The sequence below is a fragment of the Callorhinus ursinus genome, unplaced genomic scaffold (assembly GCF_003265705.2).
Source record: "Callorhinus ursinus isolate GAN/ISIS: 27379988/994484 unplaced genomic scaffold, GSC_fseal_2.0 scaffold11, whole genome shotgun sequence".
In the NCBI taxonomy this organism is placed as follows: domain Eukaryota; kingdom Metazoa; phylum Chordata; class Mammalia; order Carnivora; family Otariidae; genus Callorhinus; species Callorhinus ursinus.
Genome location: NW_027397073.1, coordinates 40,723,080 through 40,745,299, shown reverse-complemented (window position 1 = coordinate 40,745,299; position 22,220 = coordinate 40,723,080). Strand labels below are relative to the sequence as shown.

General features: G+C 38.9%; 1 protein-coding gene across 2 annotated transcripts in view; it reads right to left on the bottom strand.

Annotated features, from left to right (window-relative positions):
- Positions 1-8,491: 8,491 nt before the first annotated feature.
- The window catches only part of DSC3 (desmocollin 3), a 51,087-nt gene continuing 37,358 nt past the window's right edge, over positions 8,492-22,220 (bottom strand). Inside the window, exons 13-17 of one of the 2 annotated variants that reach the window (XM_073898373.1) lie at positions 19,348-19,572; positions 16,990-17,111; positions 12,325-12,582; positions 10,454-10,496; positions 10,243-10,373 (exon numbers count right to left, since the gene is read on the bottom strand). In XM_073898373.1, coding sequence (XP_073754474.1) covers positions 10,470-10,496; positions 12,325-12,582; positions 16,990-17,111; positions 19,348-19,572 — 632 coding nt within the window. In that variant the 3' untranslated portion in view covers positions 10,243-10,373; positions 10,454-10,469. Of the gene's footprint in view, positions 10,374-10,453; positions 10,497-12,324; positions 12,583-16,989; positions 17,112-19,347; positions 19,573-22,220 lie in introns of both variants that reach the window. The other variant, XM_025886891.2, reaches the window with a different exon arrangement.

The window sequence follows — 22,220 nt, the reverse complement described above, 5'->3', positions numbered from 1 at the left end:
TGTAACTTGCTAGTTTATGACTCTCAGTGTATTCTCATAGAGTCCAGATATTAAGGTCGCTCAACTCACTGTGAGGGGCCTCCACAGTATCACAGATGAGGGGGTCTAGTAAGTGACGAAGCTAGGAATCCAAACCCAATTCTGACTCTAGGTCTGCTAATACCGAAACACCCAACACATGCTCACATTTACTGAATGCTCACTCTAGGCCTGGCACCGTGCTAAATATAGTGCATGTACGGGCCGGGTTAATCTTCAAAGCAATCCAGTGAGATGGGTACTGGTATCAGAACGCACTTCTCTTCTCTGACTGAAAGCCACCAGTGGACTCTTACTTTATCCAGAGTGACAGCTCTGACAAGAAATGTGGAATTGCACGTCACTTCCAAAAAACTTTACAAAATTCTTCTAAGAAATTTCAAAGTCCAGAAATTATGCCAACTTGCTGTGTAGTGTTGTTATTAAAGAACAGAAAGAAACCTGCCAGTTAAAACTGCCTCGAATAAAGAATAAAGTACTATATTTGGTACCATTGCCCATTATCTCTGTCTCAAGGGTCATAGTGAAATTAGTAAAATACACAACTCCCCTTGAGAAAGAAAAATTTCTATTGACTCCTCAAAATACAGGGATTCTGAACCTGCCCTGATTTTGGGGGGAAAAAAGTCATCTCACCAACAGAGGTACGAGTGTGGACAATATCTGCATGTTTAGTATTATTTTAGGTGGAAAATAAAAGAACTGGAAAAAATGCCACTTATATTGGTCTCTATCCTCAATTCTTAACCTCATTAATTTTAAAATATAATTTTAAAAAATAGCCTATAGCCCCAAACTGGGATTTTCACCTAATGTTGGCAAGGTACGAAAAATAAATTAATTTTCTTATAGAAACCATCTCAAGTACATTTATTTGATTCATGTTTGGAATAAGCAGCAGAAGCAGGAAGAAAGCACTTATAAATCCACCACACATGAATTGCACTGAGCTTTTATGGTGTGTGAAATGAAGCATTTGGTTCTAAACAGAGAAGGGAAAAGGAAAGAAAACCTAATTAACTGTGAGTTTGGGTGCAGCTGACACAGTTAATAATAGATAAAATGCATTTAATAATCATTCTATCATACACTAGTCACATTGAGGTCTTCCTAAAATATCTAAAACATATTATTTGGACACATAAATAATCCCAAAAGGAAAATTAGCTCTCTACTAAAACAATTTGACAAGTGTCATTTCTTTTTATATAAAGTGAATGTCAGTACACACAATGGAGTTTTTTAATTTATAATAAAATTTAGATATATTGCCAAATTTTATCTCCTTGAGATCTTTGCATGTTAAAAACTGCTTAAAATTACAGAGCTGCTGGTGCAGAGATGTATAGAAACCTATACAGTGGAATATAGAGGGCCCAAGTCATGATGTAAGATTAGGAAGGACAAGCAGGCTCTGTTTAAAAGGGAATTTTTTTTCAAGCACCATAGCCAGAATGGATTGACATGGGGTGGAGACAAAACCTCAAGGGTAATGTAAACTAGCCAGGCGGCAAACACCAGATCTGAAATCAGACCAGGCTCATAGCTGTAAAGACATGTCAGAAGACAAGGCAGACCATTGTTAGAAGAAGAGCAAGCGGCCAAATGCTGATATTAGCAGTTTAGGTTCTCAGAAAGACTTGCTAGTTCATGCTTATTTATGTCTTCTCTGCAATATTCCAGAGTCATGGGCGCCTCCACTTCGATGCGCCAAATAAAGGGATCTGCCAAGTAGCAAAGCTAGGCTCCAAATTCAGTTCTAATTCTGGGAGGCCGTAAAAACATGACAAAAAGGAGGGGGGAAAAAAGGACTGTTTTCCCTCCCTTCTTGGAATGCAACTGTTGTGAGAACACAGACTTTGGCTATTTTATTCATTGCTGTGTCTTGATTTTTTTATCCATTTATTTTTGAAGAGAGAGGGATGGGAGGGGCAGAGGGAGAGAGAATCTTAGGCAGTCTCCATGCCCAGTGCGGAGCCCAAAGCGGGGCTTGATCTTGCAACCCTGAGATCATGACCTGAGCTGAAATCAAGACTCAGATGCTTAACCGACTGAGCCACTCAGGTGCCCCCACTGCTGTAGCTTTAGCACCTAGAATTACACTTAGCATGTGGTAGATGACCAAGAAATAATTGTCAATGACTGACTGACTCACTCACTGAAGAGCCTTGCTTTAGATGATAAACTGAAGCACAGGGAGATTAAGAAGCTTATCCAGGTGACTTGGCAAATTAAACATTTTTCCCATGCCAGGCCCAACAATTTTTGGACCTGTTTAGGACAACAGAAATTCCGTTCAAATTTGAAAGTTCTCGTGTGTCTACCTGTGGGTTTTTTTGTTTTGGCTTGCTTCGTTTTTCTTCTCTTTAGAGCATTGTTCTTATGCTCTCTTAGCCTCATCTATCAAGACAATAATCTTACTCTATTGTTACATATTTGGTATGTGTGTAGATTAGAGATAGGAAATTAGACTAGCTGTCTGAGATAATTCAATAATTTGAATTGATTCAAATTCTTAGATTACTTAGCAAATCTGCTCAGAAAGATGGGCTAGAGGAGCGTACAAGTTTTTCAAGAGTTAGTAAATACAGTGAAAAGAAGCGGGGGGCACGCTAGTTCTCAAGATCTCAAGAACAGAGACCCTGCACTCTGATCCCCAACTGCTGTAAGTAGCATAAACTCTCTGAAGCTCACACATAATAGAAGAGTGAGGGAGAACCCTAATTTTAATCTGACTGGTAAAATTTACATTTTTATTTCACTTCTGCCACCCCACTGAATGGGGGGTGTATGAAGGTGACAAGATAAAGACAAATTCAGTTATGAAAAAGAACGGACATTTTCTGTGAATTTGTGATCATGGATATTATTTGTAGCCTAAGTAAACACATACAGACAGAATTCCTTTGAAATGATATATGATCTTTCTGAATCAAGAGGGTGTGGGGGAGTGAGGGGCCCCCTGTAAAGAATACAGCATTTTGAGAATTGGACTGGGAAGGGTATTCTTGTTTCACTCAGGGACGCATTGCCCTTGTGAATCAGATGTGTCCAGCTTCACCAAGTTAGAGTCACAGAGCAGAAATGTGACTAACCTGGTTTGCTTCCAATAAAATCACATCATGTTTTTTTCTCTTCCTATGCCTCATATACTTGAGCCATTTTCTTGCCTCTCCCCAAATAGCCTTATATAATTACATATTTGCTTTAACTTGTCTGTGATGATCCATATTAAGGAAAAAAAATTTTCAATTAGAAATTGAAACTAGGGGGGCGCCTGGGTGGCTCAGTCGTTAAGCGTCTGGGTTCCGCTCCGGTCGTGATCCCAGGGTCCTGGGATCGAGCCCCGCGTCGGGCTCCCTGCTCAGTGGGAAGCCTGCTTCTCCCTCTCCCACTCCCCCTGCTTGTGTTCCCTCTCTCACTGTGTCTCTGTCAAATAAATAAATAAAATCTTTAAAAAAAAAAAAAGGGAAAAAATTGAAATTAGGGATTCCTGTGAAATTGCCCTTTCACTTGGAACCTGTCACATCATGTCAGAGCAACTTGCACAGTTGATGAGCCAGAATGCGTCTCAGCGGAACTCTCAGCGGAACTCTGTAACCAGTAATGTAACTTAACTCCACAGGCTCAGATTACTTCTATCAGGAAGTAGATCTATTAAAGTTAGAATGTAAATCCCTCTTTAAATAAACGAAATGTAAATACACTAATGTCACACAGCATGTATTTCCCTTCATGTACTTTGGAAAGAAAATAATGAAATCAATACAAATTTTGTGGGAACTTAGTAACAAATATTCAGGTTTCTTGTGGCATCTTATTACATGTATTAGCTTCTCCGGATGCAAACTACGGGCTCATAATACCTACAGTGCAGATTCACCTCCCACTGTGGTTGCGGGGTACACAGGAGACAGAGAACAATCATAGAAGAGAGAAGTTTAGGTTGCAGGTATTTCTGCCAATGTTTGGCTTTTTGCAAATTGGCTTCCAGAGATCCTTCTGCTCTTGAAGTCACGTGGAACAACAGGCTGCTCAGGCACAGCCCACGTGTTTGTGCGGCCCCAGGTGTCTTTTCCTGTTTGTGCTCAAGCACAGGGGAGGCAGGTGTGACTGAAGTGTGTCCTCCACTCTGTTCTAGATAGTTGAAAAGGAACCATGGACACTGGGAGCTGGGAGGCACAGGCAGAACACCAAGCCTCTCCTACCTCGAGGACTCATGGAACTTACCTCGCCCAAAGAACACTGCAAAACCAGTTCCTCTTGAAAGGGAGTATTTTTTCTTTTATCGTTGTGGTTGTTTTCCAATGTGGTGAAACACACTTAACCTGAGACCTACCCTCAAAAAAGGTTTGAGTGCACAGTATAGTATTGTTAACTGTAGGCACAATGTTGCGTTTTCACCTTGCACGACAAACTCTATCCACACTGAACAGCAACCTCCTGGTTCCTCCCCACCCCCACTCGGCCACTGGCAACCACCATTCTTCTGCTTGCTGCTTAGTAGTTGCCAGGAGCTGAGGGAATGGGGAAATGGGAATGGCAGCTGAAAGGGTTTTCTTTTTGGAAACTGAAGGATGAAAATGTTCTGGCTGCATAACATTCTGAATGAATGTCACAGAACTGTACACTTTAAAATGGATCAAGGAGAGACACCTGGCTGGCTGGGTCGGTGCAGCACCTGACTCTTGATCTGAGGGTTGTATTATTTGATACCCACGTTGGGTGTAGAGATCACTTAAAAATCAAATGGTTAAAATGGCTTAAATAGGTGAACTTTATGTTACGTGAATTTTACCATAATTAAAGGGAAAAAAAAGTAAGGGGAAAACAGAAGTTCTGAGGCTCAAATCGATGGAATCAAAATAAGCCATCAGAATAGCAAGACCTGCAAACTCAATCTGGATCCTATTTGTTTAAGTCACTGCCATCTTGTTTTCTGTCCACACAGCTAATCCTAATCCTGACTAATACAAGCACCATAAAGAAACTGTCTAGAGCTGGGATTAACCCTTTAAAAATAAAGTTAAAAATGTTATCAATGTTCATTGTAGAAAATGAACACAAAATACAAATCCACCACAATTCCATGGTCTGGAAAGAGTCTGTTCAGATCTTTTTTATATAAATAAGCATAAACTCTTCCCTAAAAAGAGCTTAGATATTGTAGTGAATATTCAACTACTTGATTTTATTGCCTATATACCTGACCCTTATATATCTTTCACTAGTACAGGCAGTGTTCTACATGCTATGAATATAGTAACTCATTTAGTCATACCAACAACCCCTTGAGGTTGGTATTGTTATTTTGCTTTGAAAAACAAGAAAAACTCAGACTAAGAGAGGGAGTAAGTAACCTTTCTAAAGCCACACGGATAGTAAGTGCCAGGATTTACCTGCAAACAGTCTGACTCTACACTAGACATGTACCTTCTCAACTGCTATGAGCCAATATTTTACCAAGTCAGTTCTGCTGGATGCCTGGAATTTACTGAATGTTCTGACATCAGAAACAAAAATTCAATGAACATTTTTAAAGACAAATATTTAGACCTAAACATAATAATCACAATAAAAGTTCCCGAAATTGAAATTATTGTTCAAGTTCCACTACAATTGAAAGCTTTTGAGACAACGCGTACATTTTTGAAATGGTCAGCCTTACCTTTGTGGGAAAGCACACACACACACCCCCAGGGAAAAGATTCGCTGTGAAGTACACAGCACCATAATTTGGTTGTGAACAAAGCTTGAAGGTCATATATTCCGTAAATTGACAGAACAAAGATTGGACTATCTCTTGCTCTTTTTTTTTTTTTTTTAAAACTCATAATGTTTCCCCTTGACTACACTGCTCCAGGTAAGAATGCTATGTCAGCATTTTATTTCTGGAACACTCTACAAGCACCATCCAATACTTCTTTGCCCAATAACAATCAGATGGAGACATCATTTGTAAAGCTGTGCCCCAAACAGTGATCTCCCCCCAAATAATTTAATATATAAATGATGTTGACAATCTGGTAATGACCCATTCTCTAAAATATTCCCCAGGAATACAATGAAGACATTTTTCTAGGATCTATTTCCATGCCAGTCTTAAGCACAATTTTACAACATGACCATCTTGGAATCATTTAATCCCTAAATATAGCAAAGACAAGATATTGAGTTAAGAGTTTTATTACATCCTCTATCTGCAACTATTACTTTACACAACCAATTTTTGCTTATTTTAACTTGCCATGTTTCTTTCAAAGTGAAGTAACTTCTTTTAATAGGAGACTTAAAGTTCTGTTAAAAATACTGCAAACCAAACCTCACTGCATTTTAGACAGTTCACTGCTTCCTTATAAAAATATGAAAAAACAATCTGTACATTTACATTAAAAGTTCAAGAATATTCACTAGAAAAAAAATGAAAGCTATTTTCACACTGAAATAGCATAATTTTCCCCTTACACATATAAGGAAAAGAAGAATACCACGTTATAAATGTTTACATTAAACATAAGAAGTCTTTAAAAGGAAAAGTACCCTTTGAAAACCCTAAGTCTGAAAATCTAGATTTCAGGGGGAAATTAGAAAACGGGAAATATGGCATTAAGTAAACAATGTAGACACACACTTAATTGAAGACCTAACCCAGCGCCCAGAGGGCTACATAAGGAAGAAAGTATTCCCCATGAATGCCTTGTTTGTTATGCCCAGCCAGTTCGGGCCCATCCGGCAAGTGCCCGCAGACGCATCATGCAGTCAGCTCTTCCCTTGATTCCACACTCCAAATAAGGTGAGGCATGGAGAAAGGGTTGGTGATATTTCACCAAAATCAAATGGGAGCTGCCATTGGCCCGAGAAAAGAAGGAAAAGGAGGGCCTGGCCTAGGAAAATTTAAGTAGCAAACAATATTGTCTTTACTACCACTCCTGTCCCTTTGTTGGCTTCTCTCCTTGCCCTTGAAGGCCTGGATTTTCATGTTGCTGTCTGTCCAAATACTGTACTTAGGCCCACACTCTCCTTAAGTCCCGTGTTTCCAAATGACTACTCGGTCTTTTTCTTTCCTGTATTCAAAATTCCTATTTCTTCTGTTACTTGAAAAATCCTTGTAAGAACGCAATCGCATAAAAATTAATTCATACTAAAAGGTGATTGACAGCCTGGAGCATTTGCCACCTAAGTGTTATTGACAATATTGGGAGAGAGATTAAAGAAAGGGGACTGATGGGAGGGCTGGATTTCTTTGAATCACACCAATGCCAGTTGAAACCAGGGTAGTGAGTTAGGGACGTGGTATTTTATCATTTCCAGGCTTAAATTAGAACACAGCAAATGGCAATGAGCCTTAAGACAGTCATGCAGCACTCAGTCCCTTCAGTAAGATTTGTGCTCGCACCCCAGCTCCCTTTATCCCCTGAAATCTGACCAACAGAATATGGTTATTTGGCTCTAAACTTTAAAAATGCCAGTAGATAGGAGAGAAAAAGAAAATGGTGATAGAATCCTTTTACCAGAATTGAATTTAAAAAAGCTTTCAGTATTAGCTCCAAGAAAACCATTTCATCTCTGGAACCTCACCACTGGGAGTCAGGCAGCCCTAGCTGTAACAGCCTTTGCCAGTTTGCTCCTCATTTGGTCATGCAGAGTGAAACTGCGAAGCAAAGTTACTGTTCCACCTAGTTTCCTCTCTCCTTTCCCCTGAAACCAGAGACGTTTAATTAGCTGCATACAATTTTAAAGAAATTACACAAATGTACATGAACTATTTCCTGACATGCTCAGCTCTGCAGCACAGAAGACCTAAGTATAAGAGGCTCTCTCTTTTTAAAAACCCTGGATTCCTATTGTAGGACAGCCCCGGCCTTATATTATCATCCTCCCCTTTGGTTTTCATTTTATTTTAAACATGGCATTGGCTAATAGTTTTATATAAGCATATACTTATATGTGTGTGTGTGTTTATCTTTATAGCATTCTTATGAAAACTTCCGTTAAGTCGAAATGGCATACAGCAAAGAAGCAATTACCATTCATTTATATGGAAAATTTTTTAGTGTTTCCAGACCCAAAAATTAACCTCTCTCTGGCTTTTCTGGTACCTTAGGACATATCTTGCCAAGGGATGCACAAAATAAATGGAGATAAAGCACAGATGCTGGCAGACACCACTCAAAGCTCTGGCAGCTGGACGCGGACAAGAGGAGAGCAGTTTCCAGGGAAAGAGCTTGGAGGGGCCACTCACGCTGCTCCAGGGCACGCGGCCTCTGTAACCTTGCAGCAAGGCAAGCCCTAAATGCTATTTTCGCTTTTTGCCTTTTTTCTTATAAGCAAAAATCTTCAGGTATCTTTAGGTTCGCAAAAACAGGTATTAATGTAGGTCTTTTGTGAAACACAAACTTTTGAAAAGTGGGGGATACCACGGTCTCTCTTTCTCTATATATATATAAAGAGAAAGTCAGTTAAGCTTATATTCATACTGAAAATTGCCACTACATGGGCCACCTCACAAATTCTGCCTCAAAGTCAAATAAATAACTTTGGGGGCATGGTCGGGGGGTAAGTCCCAATTCTTTGGGTAAATCCCAAGAAGCTGCAAAATTTTTAAGTTAATTTCGTCTTCTCTTCCAAAATTTTCTTCAACTGGTGATAGCTAAAATTTCTTGTCTATTTTTTAAACTAACACTTGAAGTGAGTACACACTAATGTGATACTAGATTTATCATAAGATTAGGTGTTAATTATTTTAAGTTTAAACACCATTGCTTAGGGGTATTTTGCAAGTCCTTCCAGGGGCTCTATCACATGAGCAAATGTGAAAAGTACTAAATTTTAAGCAACGTTTTGGAAGATATTAAATTGCACCCAGGGGTTCTTTTGATTCTTTACAGCATATTAAAATACTTATCTGCCTTAACAAGGAGTAATTTGTATGAAAATGATAGTGAATGGAAATGCACACTCATCCCTCATTGCTGCTCATAACTATGACAGGATCTGGTTTCTTCAGAATATGTGGCATGACACAATCCATCTAACGATAACATACTCTAATTGCAAATAATTACTATTGAAAGAAAATAAAAAGCCATTATGTGCTAAGCCTGCAAATAAAAATATGCAAGTACAATATCAAAAAGAAGAAAAGAAACTTTTTCTCAGCATAATTTTCATTACTGCAAGTTATCAGTAGTAGTCCTGAATCTCAGGGAAAAAGATGTCAAGACTTGTGATTACAATCTCAATAGATCTTTGGTATTTTTCATTAAAATACCGACAGTAACTCTCTGTATAGTGAATATAGTTCCGTTTCTTGAGAATAAGGAAACTTAGATATATTCCTCATAATAATCCTTTTGCAAACCATAAAGCACACATTCAAAAGCAAAAAAACAACACAATTTTTTGGTCTACACTTTGCTCGTGTAGTTTAAGACCGTAGCTATGTATTTTTTAAAACCTTATTAGGGCAATCAAGTAGACAGAACTGTTCTTCATGATCTAAATGCTAACCAGAAGGAAAACGAAATTCTAGTATCTTTGGAGCTACCAACTCAGTGGTACTGATTTTTTAAAGAGGTAAAAAATGCAATATAATTTAACACAATGTTTGATTTAATAATCTTAATCCACTTAAATCTAAATCTGGAACAAGAACAGAATTTCTAACCCAGATAGCTATTCTATATTCAATCAAATACAGCTTAGTTATCATTGGACTAATATTAACTCAACACATTTACTGGTAAAATATCTATAAAGAATAGCAGGTCCTTTATAGACCTTAATTCCAATGATACAGCATGAGATTTTCTAGCTGTCTATTTACTTGGCAGTAAAGAAGACGAAACACATTTTAACATTTCACACTCCTTGGAAAACATAAGCATCAATTGCTATAAAAATACAGATTGGTAAATAGTACAGTTCCAAAATTTAGAAAAATTATATATTTTTTCTAATGTATAGATATATTAAAAATATATCTATATATCTATCTTTATATATATTAGAAATTGAAATTCTAATATACATTCATATATGTATTAGAAATTGAAATTGAACTTTACAACATCCCTTTCCTTTTGGAAACTTCCAAAATGTCTGGCAAATACATGTCTAATTGTAGCATTTTAACATTATCTCTTTGTGCATGTCTCTGCTAATGTAGTAAATTTGGCTCCCAAATTATTTAAAAAGTCAAGGCCATCTTCTTCCTGTTTTTCACTGCAGCAACCTACAGAACCAGCTGGGGACCCTCTTCCTTCATAGGTGTATGTAAGGACATAATCTTGAGATGGCATGTGGTCTTCATTCTGGTTACACAGATGCAATTTCTGTAAAATAAGAAAAAAAGGATTGTATTATTGTTTTAAACACTCTTAACATATGAACATAAAATTTATTTTTTATTTACCTTTTATGTTTAATTTTTAACCAGTGTGTCCTCTAATGGAGTCCTACATACAAAAAATGCACATGATTGGTCGATATCATAACCGTACCACAAAGTCAGTATATCTTACATTTCTAGTAATCCATACAAATAAAAAATTATATATATATACGCACACAAATGTTATATTTAAGTACACTTAAATTATCATTTTTAAATGCTTAATTTTATATCTAAAGTTCAGGCTAGTCCACAAAATGGTGACAGTATGCATGGCGGTGAAGAATTTGATATTGGATATTCAAACAGTCCTGATTTTGAGTCAAAGCTCTTGCTTTACCAACTACGTATATGACTTTGGGCAGGTTACTAAACATCTTCAAGTCTCACTTCCAACTCTCCTTATGTCTAAAATGGGAATATACACAGTGACTATCTCATGATAATGATGAAAAAATAATGCACCAAAAATTCTCATATTTTGCCCAGCACATAGTAAATATTCAATAAATGTGAACTAAAACTACTATTGCATGCAGTTATAAAGTAGGCAAGAATTACCACACTGACTTCAGAATCAAGTGCCCAAGATAGCCCAAACGCGACAAAGTAGAGAAACGCACAAAGCATTTTAGTGAAATTAAAAATAATCAACATCCCCCACACTGCAGAAACTGGGCCTTTGAAATGGAGCGGCCAAGCATTCAGCCACACCCAGCCTCACTGTCTGTTAGCAGCCTGGCTGCCAACTAGTCAAACTCCTGTGCCTCCTCCCTTCTCACCTGGGGACCCACTCCCTCTCTAACCCACAGCTTATTTCTTTGGCTTATGTTACCAAATGCCTCTCTTCAAGACCATGTCAGCCTCAGATCCCATTCCCTGACACGCACGTTAATGAACACCCCTAAGAACGCCTCTTAAGCTCCACGCCTTCCCAACCTGATCCTATATGCACACTGTCTAGAAACAGAACAAAGATGAACACTTGAATCTGATGGAAAAAAAAAAAAATAATGCTATGGACATGTGATCAGCTACAGCCGTGTCACAGAAAGGTGCCTTTTTGCAGTCCATTAAAGGATGAAGGGCTTCCGGTCCGCTGTGGGGGTTACAACAATACTGGTACACTCTGATAAACAGAAAACTTAGTACCAGATAGAATATTTAATCCAGTGCCCCTCTACCCAGGTGGCACATGTGAATCCCCTGAGGAGCTTTAAAAGTAATAATAAGAATAATAAGCCAAACCAATGATGTCCAAATCCTTCAAGGTGGAGCACAGGTATTATTATCATTTAACAGCTCCCCAGGGGATTCTGATGTGCCGCCAGGACTGAAAATCCATGATTTAACCTCTCTTTCCTTTGATATCCTTGCTTTCCCCTGAATAAAAACACTTTGTATTTGAACGGTACTTCTTACATTAAATAGAGTTCCCATAGCTCATATTATTGAATGTTCACCCTAGAATTGTGTACAGATGCTTTGTTTTCAGAGAAATGCAGATTTGATTGGGGGAGTTTGGTGATTGAAGGGAATGAGATTTTTCTTTCCACATTCTTCTCTATTAAAATAGTTCATGAGGTTAAACAACATCTAAAAATGGCATGTAACTTTAACAGGGTCATTAAAAACCTCCAATTCTCACAAGATTTTAGAAACTAAAATAAATATGACAGATGGAATAAAATCTCTCTGTTAAATAATGTAACAAGATCAGAGGGCATGAGGTGCCGGACGGGAGGAGTGCAAGGAACGACCAGAGAGTGAAAGAGAAAGGGTACATTGAAAAATATGGAAAAGCAGCTTCTAAAACTACGTTAATTTCAATTTCCTATTGTTCTACACTTGGACATTTAAAGTGCAGAGGCAAAACACTCAGGGAAACTCACTTCACCAAGACGGGGCTGAGTGAAATTATGCCACTCGGAGTAGGTGTATCTGCAGTTGTCCACTTCCGCGGGTCCTCCCCTGCAGGAATCCAGGGTGTGATGGTGCCCGGTCCCCCGGCATGATTCCAGGGTCTGGTGTCCGCCTTTCACCATCTCAATGGTCTCCTGCCCTCCATTTTTCACTCCTGATCCCATGGTACCGCAAAAGCCTTGGCCAGAGTTGTTGACTGTCTGGGTCATAAACCCATTGCCAGAACACTGAAATAAAATAAAATAAGACCATCTGTATCGAGAGGAAACAGATTCCAAGTCAAGTCATAAGAAGACAAGGGAGAGAGAATGTTTATTTAACCTTTTATTGATTCATCCATTCATTAGCAGACATTTATATTTTCAGATTCTGTGCCCAGTGTAGGGACGCAAAGAGGGACACGATCTCTCAGCGGCTCTAGAGAATTACTTTGAGAATGTATATGTAGGTGAACACAGAATGCTATAGGAACGCAGAGGAAGAGCATTAAAATCCAAGCACAGACAGAGTAAGTGGAATAGAGTAGAAAACACTGCACTGAAGGACTCCTACTTGAGAAATGGGAGGAAGAAGGCAGTATCTGTGGGAAGGCCTACACACAGAGGCAATGGGGTACTTTGGGGGCCCTCAACTTCCAACCTGTTGAGAATGGCTACCACTTAGAGTTCAAAGTGAGAGAGGAAGTGGAGAGGTTACAAAAGACCAGAGAACATAAAGATCTATATGTCATGCTAAAAAATTTAGACTATCAAGAAGACGATGGGGACTCAAAGAAGGGTTTTAATAACAGGGAAGAGACGTATTTTTTAAAAATCATTCAAGGCAATAAAGTAAAAGACAAATAAGGAGACAAGTTGAGTGTCGTGGATAATCGGAGAGGTCACTGAATCATTCTAGGTGAGACGAGATAAAGACCTCGGCCAAAGTAGAAGCAAGGATGATTCAAAGTGGTTGGATTCCATACAAAGTTTACTGGTGGTCAGACGGATGAAACAGCAAAGGGAAGACTCAGGAATTATCCCTAGGTGCTCTGCTTGTGCAACTAGATAAATGGTACAATTCCCTGAAGTAGGGATGAAGGACACACTCGTGGGTGAGAGAAGAGTGAACAGTTCAATTTTGGACATGGTAAATTTGAGAAACCTATGGATGTCCAACGTGAGTGTATGAATATGTGGGTCTGGAGTTCAGGTTGGGGAGCCAAGCCGGAGCTAGGATTCCAGAAGTCACCACCATACAGGAGGTAGTGGAAGCCACGGGAATAAATTATAACACCCAGAGAAAATGGTAGACCGAACGAAAAGAAGGCTAAGAATAGAACCACAAGAAAAAACATGTTTTAAGGGGTGGCTAAGGGAATTAGAGAACAGAACTGATCTGAAATAGCTATCGGAGAAGTGAGGGATCCAAGGGGCACAAATCGGAAGCCACGCAGAGAGGATTATGGTAAGGAGAAAAGCATCCAAGTAGTTTAAGAACTGGTTCAAATAAAGTAATCCACCTATTAGATTCAAGCAAAAAAAAGTGGCCACTGGTCATCTTTGTCAAAAGAATTTCCAAGAAATGCTGAATGAACAGGAAGTAATATCATGGAGAAATCGAGTATAAATCTCTCAAAAAGCTCAGTTGCAAAGAGATCAGGAGGGAACTAGAGGAAAGCAGAGTCGAGGGAATGTTTGAAGATAAAAAAGACCTGACTAAGCATCGACTTAATGTGGGCACCTCATACGGAACTCTGGGCTGCCCGGGAGAAGTTCAGTTCAAGCGGTAACCTCAAGCATGGCAGATCTAATAATGAACTGTGACTCTCAGACAAGACCTCCAGTAAAATCAGGCTCCAACGTGCCATCTTCTTGCCCATTTGTTTTTCTTCTATTTAATATGCAGAGTCTCTAACTAAACTGGAAGATTTTCAGGTTCAGATGATTTAGAGTTTCGGATATTTCAGAATCTGCAATGTATCTATAAATGTCATACACGGTATCTCACTGCCTTAGAAAATTCTACCAGAAAAGAGAACTGAGAAGTAGCCATTTGGTGGCACTGCTACCCTGTATTTTTTTGCTTAGGTTGCTGCTACAGTGAAATTCCATTTAAAAAAAAACAAAAAACCCTCATTATCAAATCTCTTCGATGGCATAATTTCTGTCATTATAAATACATGTTCAGAGATCATGCAAGCTAATCCCAGAATTAAAACTAAACTAAAACCAAGGCAAAGCTCACAGGGCCCTGTTTCACATTCTCTCTATTCTCTATTCCTTCCTGACCATCTCTACGTGCGTTGCCCAAAGTTTACTCTCATGGGGTATCAACGACTCCTCTTCCATGTCAATGATTCCCAGATTTAACTTCTCCAGTCCTGACTTTTCAACCAGCTCCTAACCCCACCTGAATGCCTTTGACTTAAACTTAGCTCCAGAACTAAAGTCATCACCTGTCCTCATTGTACTAAAATAAGCTTACACATTCACTAAGAAATCTCGTTACATTTTGTAAAAATATACCTAAAATTATGTTTTGGTCTAAGTTGATAATTCTGAGTCCTTTTGAGAAGTGTTTCTAACAGAGAACAGATAAAGACAGGGATGAGTACATCTGGTGAAACAGCCAATTAATGCTACCAGCTCTAGCATCAAATGGCAAAGAATAAGTATTACGAACATCTCAATTATTCCCTTCTCAGATATAAAATAAGAACTTACTATGAGCCAAGGACGATTAAGGGACTAAATGTATTTTCTGAATGGAGAAATAATTACAGGGTTCCACATGTAGGCCTGTCAAGCATAGGTGGGCTATGATTTTCCATGATGATGGCAGTTGGTTAAAGAGAGAAAGTCAATAAGAAAGATGCCTTCACACCAAGATATAGAAAAGTCTTGATATAAAGTCATTGCCCTTGGTTACAGCCTCTGTCGTTTGATTTCATTTTTTATTTTGTTACTCAAAAGCTAACAATCTGGGCACCTGGGTGGCTCAGTTGGTTAAGCGACTGCCTTCGGCTCAGGTCATGATCCTGGAGTCCTGGGATCAAGTCCCGCATTGGGCTCCCTGCTTCTCCCTCTAACCCTCCCCCCTCTCAAGTACTCTCTCTCTCTCATTCTCACTCTCTCAAAATAAATAAATAAATCTTTAAAAAAAAAAAAGCTAACAATCTTATCATTTACACATTTAAAATATTTATTATCCCTATTTCCAATGACCGTTATCCATCCTAGCAGAGTTCTCCACTGCTTCAACTATTGAAAGATTTTAATCCTTTATCTTCCCTATCCCTAACGTCTTCCTATTCTCACCGATCACCGTACTGACTCAGCATCACACTGCTCCCAATATGCCACTTCTGTGCAGAAAAACCTTCACCTGCTTTTCCTTACCAAGAGAATAATCCCAAATCCTTAGTGTGGCACACAACAGCCCCATGTGCTACTCCTCTCTTACATCCTCTCCCCCCAAGAGCCTAATTAAGTGTCAAGCTTCTATTGTGAAACATCATTTCTTCCACTTCAAATCAATTTCTTTACTATTTGTTGAATAATCCCTAAACTTTGTCATCTCCTTTTTTAAAAATATTTTGTTTATTCATTTGACAGAGAGAAAAAGAGGAAGCACAAAGAGGCAGAGCACAGGTAGAGGGAGAGGGAGAACCAGGGTCCCCGCGGAGCAGGGAGCCCGACGCGGGACTCGATCCCAGGACCCTGAGATCATGACCTGAGGCAAAGGCAGACGCTTAACCGACTGAGCCACTCAGGCGCCCCTGTCATCTCCATTTTTATTCTTGAGGCTGTTTTCCACCTCTTTTGCTATTCCATCTCTCAACTTTCAAACTTTTCCTATTCTTTAAGTTACAGAGGAATCTGTACCTCTTTCACTAAGCCTTGCCAGTTGATCAAGACAACACAAATGGACTTATGTATCATAAGCATCTTTAAATGATAACAGTGCTCTCTCATATCGGTGCTAATGGTTTACTTACATGTTCCTACTTATTTTTCCCATAAAAGGAGATTCAATTTCCCAAAAATACTTTGAAATCTTTTTGAGGGAAGAACATGCCTTGTAAGAACTTTTTAAATAGACATCTCCCCAAACAAGACACCTAGTACTAAGCAAGCACCTCAGCAGTCTCAAGAAATATATAAGGAAAGAGAGTGACAATAGCCTTCCAAGTAATCTACCCTACCTCACATACTTTTTAAATATATATATATCTCTCTTTGATATCTTCTTAGTTTATCTCGAAAACTTTCAATAATATGTTTTTTTTTTATTATAAATTGTCAAAGAGTTAGATAAAAAAAATACAATCTGGAAATATTTCTACATTGTAGAAAGCAGCTAAAAGATTGTTATTATAATAATTTCACAACATCAAAGAGCAAATTTCAAATCATAACACTACAGAGTGGAAAAATGGTAATTAAAACAACACATCTGATTTAAAAAGTTCAATAAATGCCACCTACATAAATATTTGAATATTGACAGATAAAATACTTACGCCTACAAAAGCTGACCAAGCTAAAAATATAAATATTAACTCTTAAATTACAAAACAACTTCATGAGAATCCATAAAAGAAACTATGGGAGATACTCAGAGATAAATACTCATTTTAAAAAATTACTTACCACCTTATCATCTCCAGGTGCTTCTGTGTTTGATATAATCAAGTTTTGTTGTGCTAAATCTTCAGGAAAACCTTTTTTTTTTTTGGCACCAACAACTCCACATACCAAAGTTAGCAATACAGCTGCATTAAAAAAAAAAAAAAAGGTTTAACATACATAGAATAAAATACTCATCTTTTATTTTTTATCACCTCGGATACACAGGAGGAAAACAAAGCCGCTAAGGCGTGGTCCTGTGAATTACCTTGGCTTTTCTAAATTAATAGGCCATAATTTATCTTAGACTTTAAAACCTGAATTAATTATATGTATATTTTGATTATAAGTCTGTTTAAGAGTTTGAATTCTATCCATAATGTTAAAGTACTTACATTTGTGAGTTAAATAATAAATTTTCGAAAATTTCAGTGACATTTAAGACAGAGACCTTAAAGAGATTTACTGATTCCTAAAAGAATGGTTTGCCTATATGAAAACTTGACAGATTTTTCTCCCCAGAACAGATTTATCTCCAAGTATCTTATTTAAAACTATTCTGTTTTTTGTCTGTTCAGAATTTTCATTCTACATCATACCTGTGGGAGGTTGAAATATGTGATAATAAAATTAGCTGTAATAATAACGACAGTTCTTACAATGCTCTACAAGCCCCTCTAATAAAGGATAGCCAAACTGCAGCCCCAAATCCAGCCCACCACATGTTTTTGTATGGCCCATGAGCTATGGTTCTTAAGTGGTTTTTAAAGATTAAAAGAATAGAAGTTCACTACACGTGACAATTATATGAAATTCAAATGTTAACGTCCATAAATAAAGTTCTATTGGAACCCAGCCATGCCCATCACTGAAATATTTTCTCTGGCTGCTTTCCTACTAGAAGGGTAGATTTTGTTGGTTCTAAGTGAAACCACATGGCCTGGAAAATGTAAAATATTTTCTATCTAGCCCTTTATAGAAAAAGGGTGCCAATGCCCGCCCACTCTATGTGGCCCCCTTGTTACCTTTCTGGTTCCATGTCCAACCCCGCTCTCCGGATGCACGCCACTCCAGCCACACTGGTGTCCCCCTGCCATGCCTTGACTTCTCCAGGCACCCTCTCACCTAAGGGTCTTTGAGCTGACTTTCCCCTAGACTGAAAACCTCTCCCCCAGGTACTATACTTGGTATTTCTTTCAACTTTCCCAAAAATCATCAAAGATAACCTTGTATGTGGGCTAACTGAACATAGTAAAAAAATAAATACTTTTTTTAAAAAAGTAGAAAAGGGACATTTTCAGACAAAAAAAAAAAAAGATAACCTTGTCAACTTAGCCTCGACCAAACCATCCAACAAATCTGTAGTCACTCACCCTAATCCCCCATGATCACCCACACATGCTCCACAGGACTACAGCTCCTAATTATTTTGCTCTATTTTTTCCTCCACAGCATTTCACTTATTTATTAGTGTTTGGTTTGTGTTTGTTTGTGTTTGGTTTGGTCTCTTTTGTCCACTGATGACTCCCAAGCACCTAGACAGTTTCTGGCATATCGTAGGTCTTCAATAGATTATTTATTTTGTGGAGTTGCTGAAAAATATTGAACACTGTACTATTCTAAGCTCTTCACGTGCATTAGCTCAATTAATGCTCAGTGCTGCCCCATAAAGCAGGGTACCCCAATTATCCCCTTTCATAGATGAGGAAACTGGAGCACAGTTAAGGAACTTGCCCCCCTCCTGCCCCCCGGTCACATGGCTTGCAAATGATAGAGCTGGGTTACAGACCCAGAGAGTTTGGTTCCAGAGTCTTGCTCTTAACAGCTAGTCCTATCACAGAACAAAGGAACAGGGGCTAATCCAGGCTGGAGGAGAAGATGGAAATAAAAAGAGGGAAAAATATGATGCCATTGGGAACTATACAACCTGCAAGGAAGAGGTTAAAAAAAATCAAAACTAGCAAGATACACCCAAGAAGAGATATTGCTGTGATCCGAGTCATTCCCATAAGCCCGTGGAGAAATGATGAGAAGAGATCACAGTGGCTTGTCGCGGATTTTCATATGGCAGAAATTTTAGATTGTTTTATTTAGCCCTACATGGGGTAGTACCGGGACCAAGAAATGAAAACTATATGTTGACAGATTTGGTACCATCTAAGGAATTTTAAACAGCTCTGTCCAAGTAGGAAATCGTATCTCAAAAAGGATCTTGTTCCCTCTCCCTGAAAATACTCCATCAGAACTCAGATAATAACACAAAAGCAATTTGTAAATTGCCCACCCCTCATGGATAGCTGGACAACAGTACTTTTTAAAGACCTTTTCCTGCACTCAGGTATTTATGATTCATTTTAACTTTAAGTAAGTAAAAGGACTTACAAAACAGTAGTGCTATACCCAGTAGGATGGCCAGGATCGCCCATTTTCCAAGTATTACTCCCGCACTCCTTCGAGCTGCCAGACATTGACTTGGATGAGTACAATCACACAGATTAATTCTCAGGGTTTTTGTTGTAGATTGACCTTCTCTGTCTTTTACAGTAATAGGAACACTATATTCCTGAAATTCAGCATTTTTCTGATATGAAAGACGGGCAGCTGTATCTGAAAGAAAATGAAAGAATTGTATCTTTAATGGACATTTATTTCTCCCTTAGCATTTGTTTTGCCACCCTTGTTTCTAAACATATTATTCTCAAGGAACCACCTGCCACATGAAAATGAGTTAAAATGGAGAACTACCTTCAACACTTCTCAGCACTAATATCACTATGTATGTCCATTGTAACTTTTTACAAGAGAGCCTGAAAGACACAATTTGACATTGGAGTGATCCAGTAGCAATTCAGCAATATTGAATATTCCCTTATCTTTCCCTTATCTACAAACCAATGATGGTAGATGGGCCCCTGACACGCACTTCAAGCATTTTTCTACAGTACCAGTTTATGGTACTCATAAAGAATTAACAACAATTGCTATGCACAAAGTATGTCTTAAGTTGACATTCTCTTGTCCATTTACTTTCTGGTACCTGTCCATTATCTTTACAGATAAGGTAATTTTCCAAAGTACAACAGACCCTTTGTTATTATGCCTTCCCTCTAGAAGTGATCTCAATACCAGAAAGCTAATTATTGTCACCCAGGCTACATAAAAACAGATGTATCTATAACATAACATTTTTATCAACTATGATATTTCCCCAGTAGCCTTGGTACCTATTTTAATGACTTCATTATCAACTGACCAAAAACTCTACACATTTTCAATGCCAATTACAACCTTCGGAGTTTTGCAGTAAGCTAAATGACACAGTAGCACAATGCACATCCTCAAAGTCATCTGTAACTTGTAAGCCTTTCTTAAATGCACTGTGACAGCTGATAAGAACTTCAAAGATTTTTGGCTGCACCTCAAATGTAAAGCTCCCCGGAGGAATGTGAATTACTACGAAGGTTTAGGTGGAACCCTCCCAGATCATACTGTGGCTAAGATAAAATCCTTCAAATTCCTCTCCTCCCTCAAGACCACAAGCTCAGCTGTAGTCACATCTCGTTTATTCATACTAGTGCAGCATCCACTCTGCCCTCTTCAAACCGGCCTGTCACCAACATCACCTTGTTAAGACATAAATCTGGGCACAGCATTCCTTCCCGGCCCACTCCCAGAGCACAGCTGCTGTACAAAAAGTCAGTCTCCCCAGCCTGGTACATAGGCTCTTCACGACCAGAGTCCATCCACCCTCCCACCCAATCTCTCAGCATTCCTGCTAAAACCTAAACTCTAACAACACCGGTTTACTTATTCCCCCCAGCATTCTCCTTCTTTGTGCATATTTATTAACCAATTATTGATTAAATTATCGATTAAACAAACACTTACTAAGCTGTTAATATCTACAGTGGGCTACGTGCTGGAAATACACAGATGAATCACAAATATCCTGAGAAACTCATGTAGTCGAGGAGAAAGGTAAACAGATGATACTACAACATGAAAGGAGCTATAATACAGGTAGGAAAGGTCATGATGCTACTCCTTCGACTTCAGGAAAGATTTCACAGAAGTGAGCATCTGAACTGGAGTCATGTCTGTCCTGTTAACTCTACACGTATCTGCAGGGTCAGAACAGTGCATGGTCAGTAGACGGTAGGTGTTCCACAGGTATCATGAATTAATGTCGAACTATGAAATGGGAAGGGTGCCTGAAATATAAAATACTACACTCCCCCGGAAACCACTATCATAGGAAGCTGTTTTGAGGGCTCCAAAGCCACGCCTCTGTCCAATCCCCACCCTGTTTCCTTCCAGAATACTAGAGAGTGCTTGTCTCACACACCCAGCTTCCTCATTCCAGAGTTTACTACACTAAAATTTAAACTGCCCATCTCTGCTCTGTCCTCACCTCACTGGAGTCACTTTAAAAATACACCGGAGGCGCCTTGGTGGCTCAGTCGGTTGAGCGTCTGACTCTTGATTTCGGCTCAGGTCATGATCCCAGGGTCGTGACGCTGAGGCCTGCACTGGGCTCCGTGCGCAGCATGGAGCCCGCTTTAAGATTTTCTCTCTCTCGGGGAGCCTGGGTGGCTCAGATGGTTAAGCGTCTGCCTTCGGCTCAGGTCATGATCCCAGGGTCCTGGGATCGAGCCCCGCATCAGGTTCCCTGCTTGGCGGGAAGCCTGCTTCTCCCTCTCCCTCTCCCACTCCCCCTGCTTGTGTTCCCTCTCTTGCTGTGTCTCTCTCTGTCAAATAAATAAAATCTTACTAAAAAAATAAAAAATAAAGATTTTCTCTCTCTCCCTCTATCCTTCTCCCACCCTCCCTTTCTCTCAAAAAAAAAAATACACCAAAAACAATTTTTCTTAATGATAAGCTGCCCAATATTTTAATAAAGCTTTTTTGTCTTTGTGGGAAATACAAATTTTGCCTTCATAAAAATTATGATTTCTTGCATTTTACAGGCAATATATAACACAGACCTCCTATAATATTTGTAAAAGTTTGAGTTAGTCTTCTCAAATATATTAAGGAGAATATTACAGTAAACAAGGAAATCCATTCTCAGTTATTTTAGAACATATAAATCATTATTTTTTATCAAATATTTTTGGGGTGCCTGGGTGGCTCAGTCAGTTAAGTGTCCAAAAGACACCTGGGTTCGGCTTGGGTCATGATCTCATGGGTCTGCTTAAAGATTCTCTCCCTCTGCCCCTCCCCCGACTTGCTCACATGCTCTCTCACACTCTCCT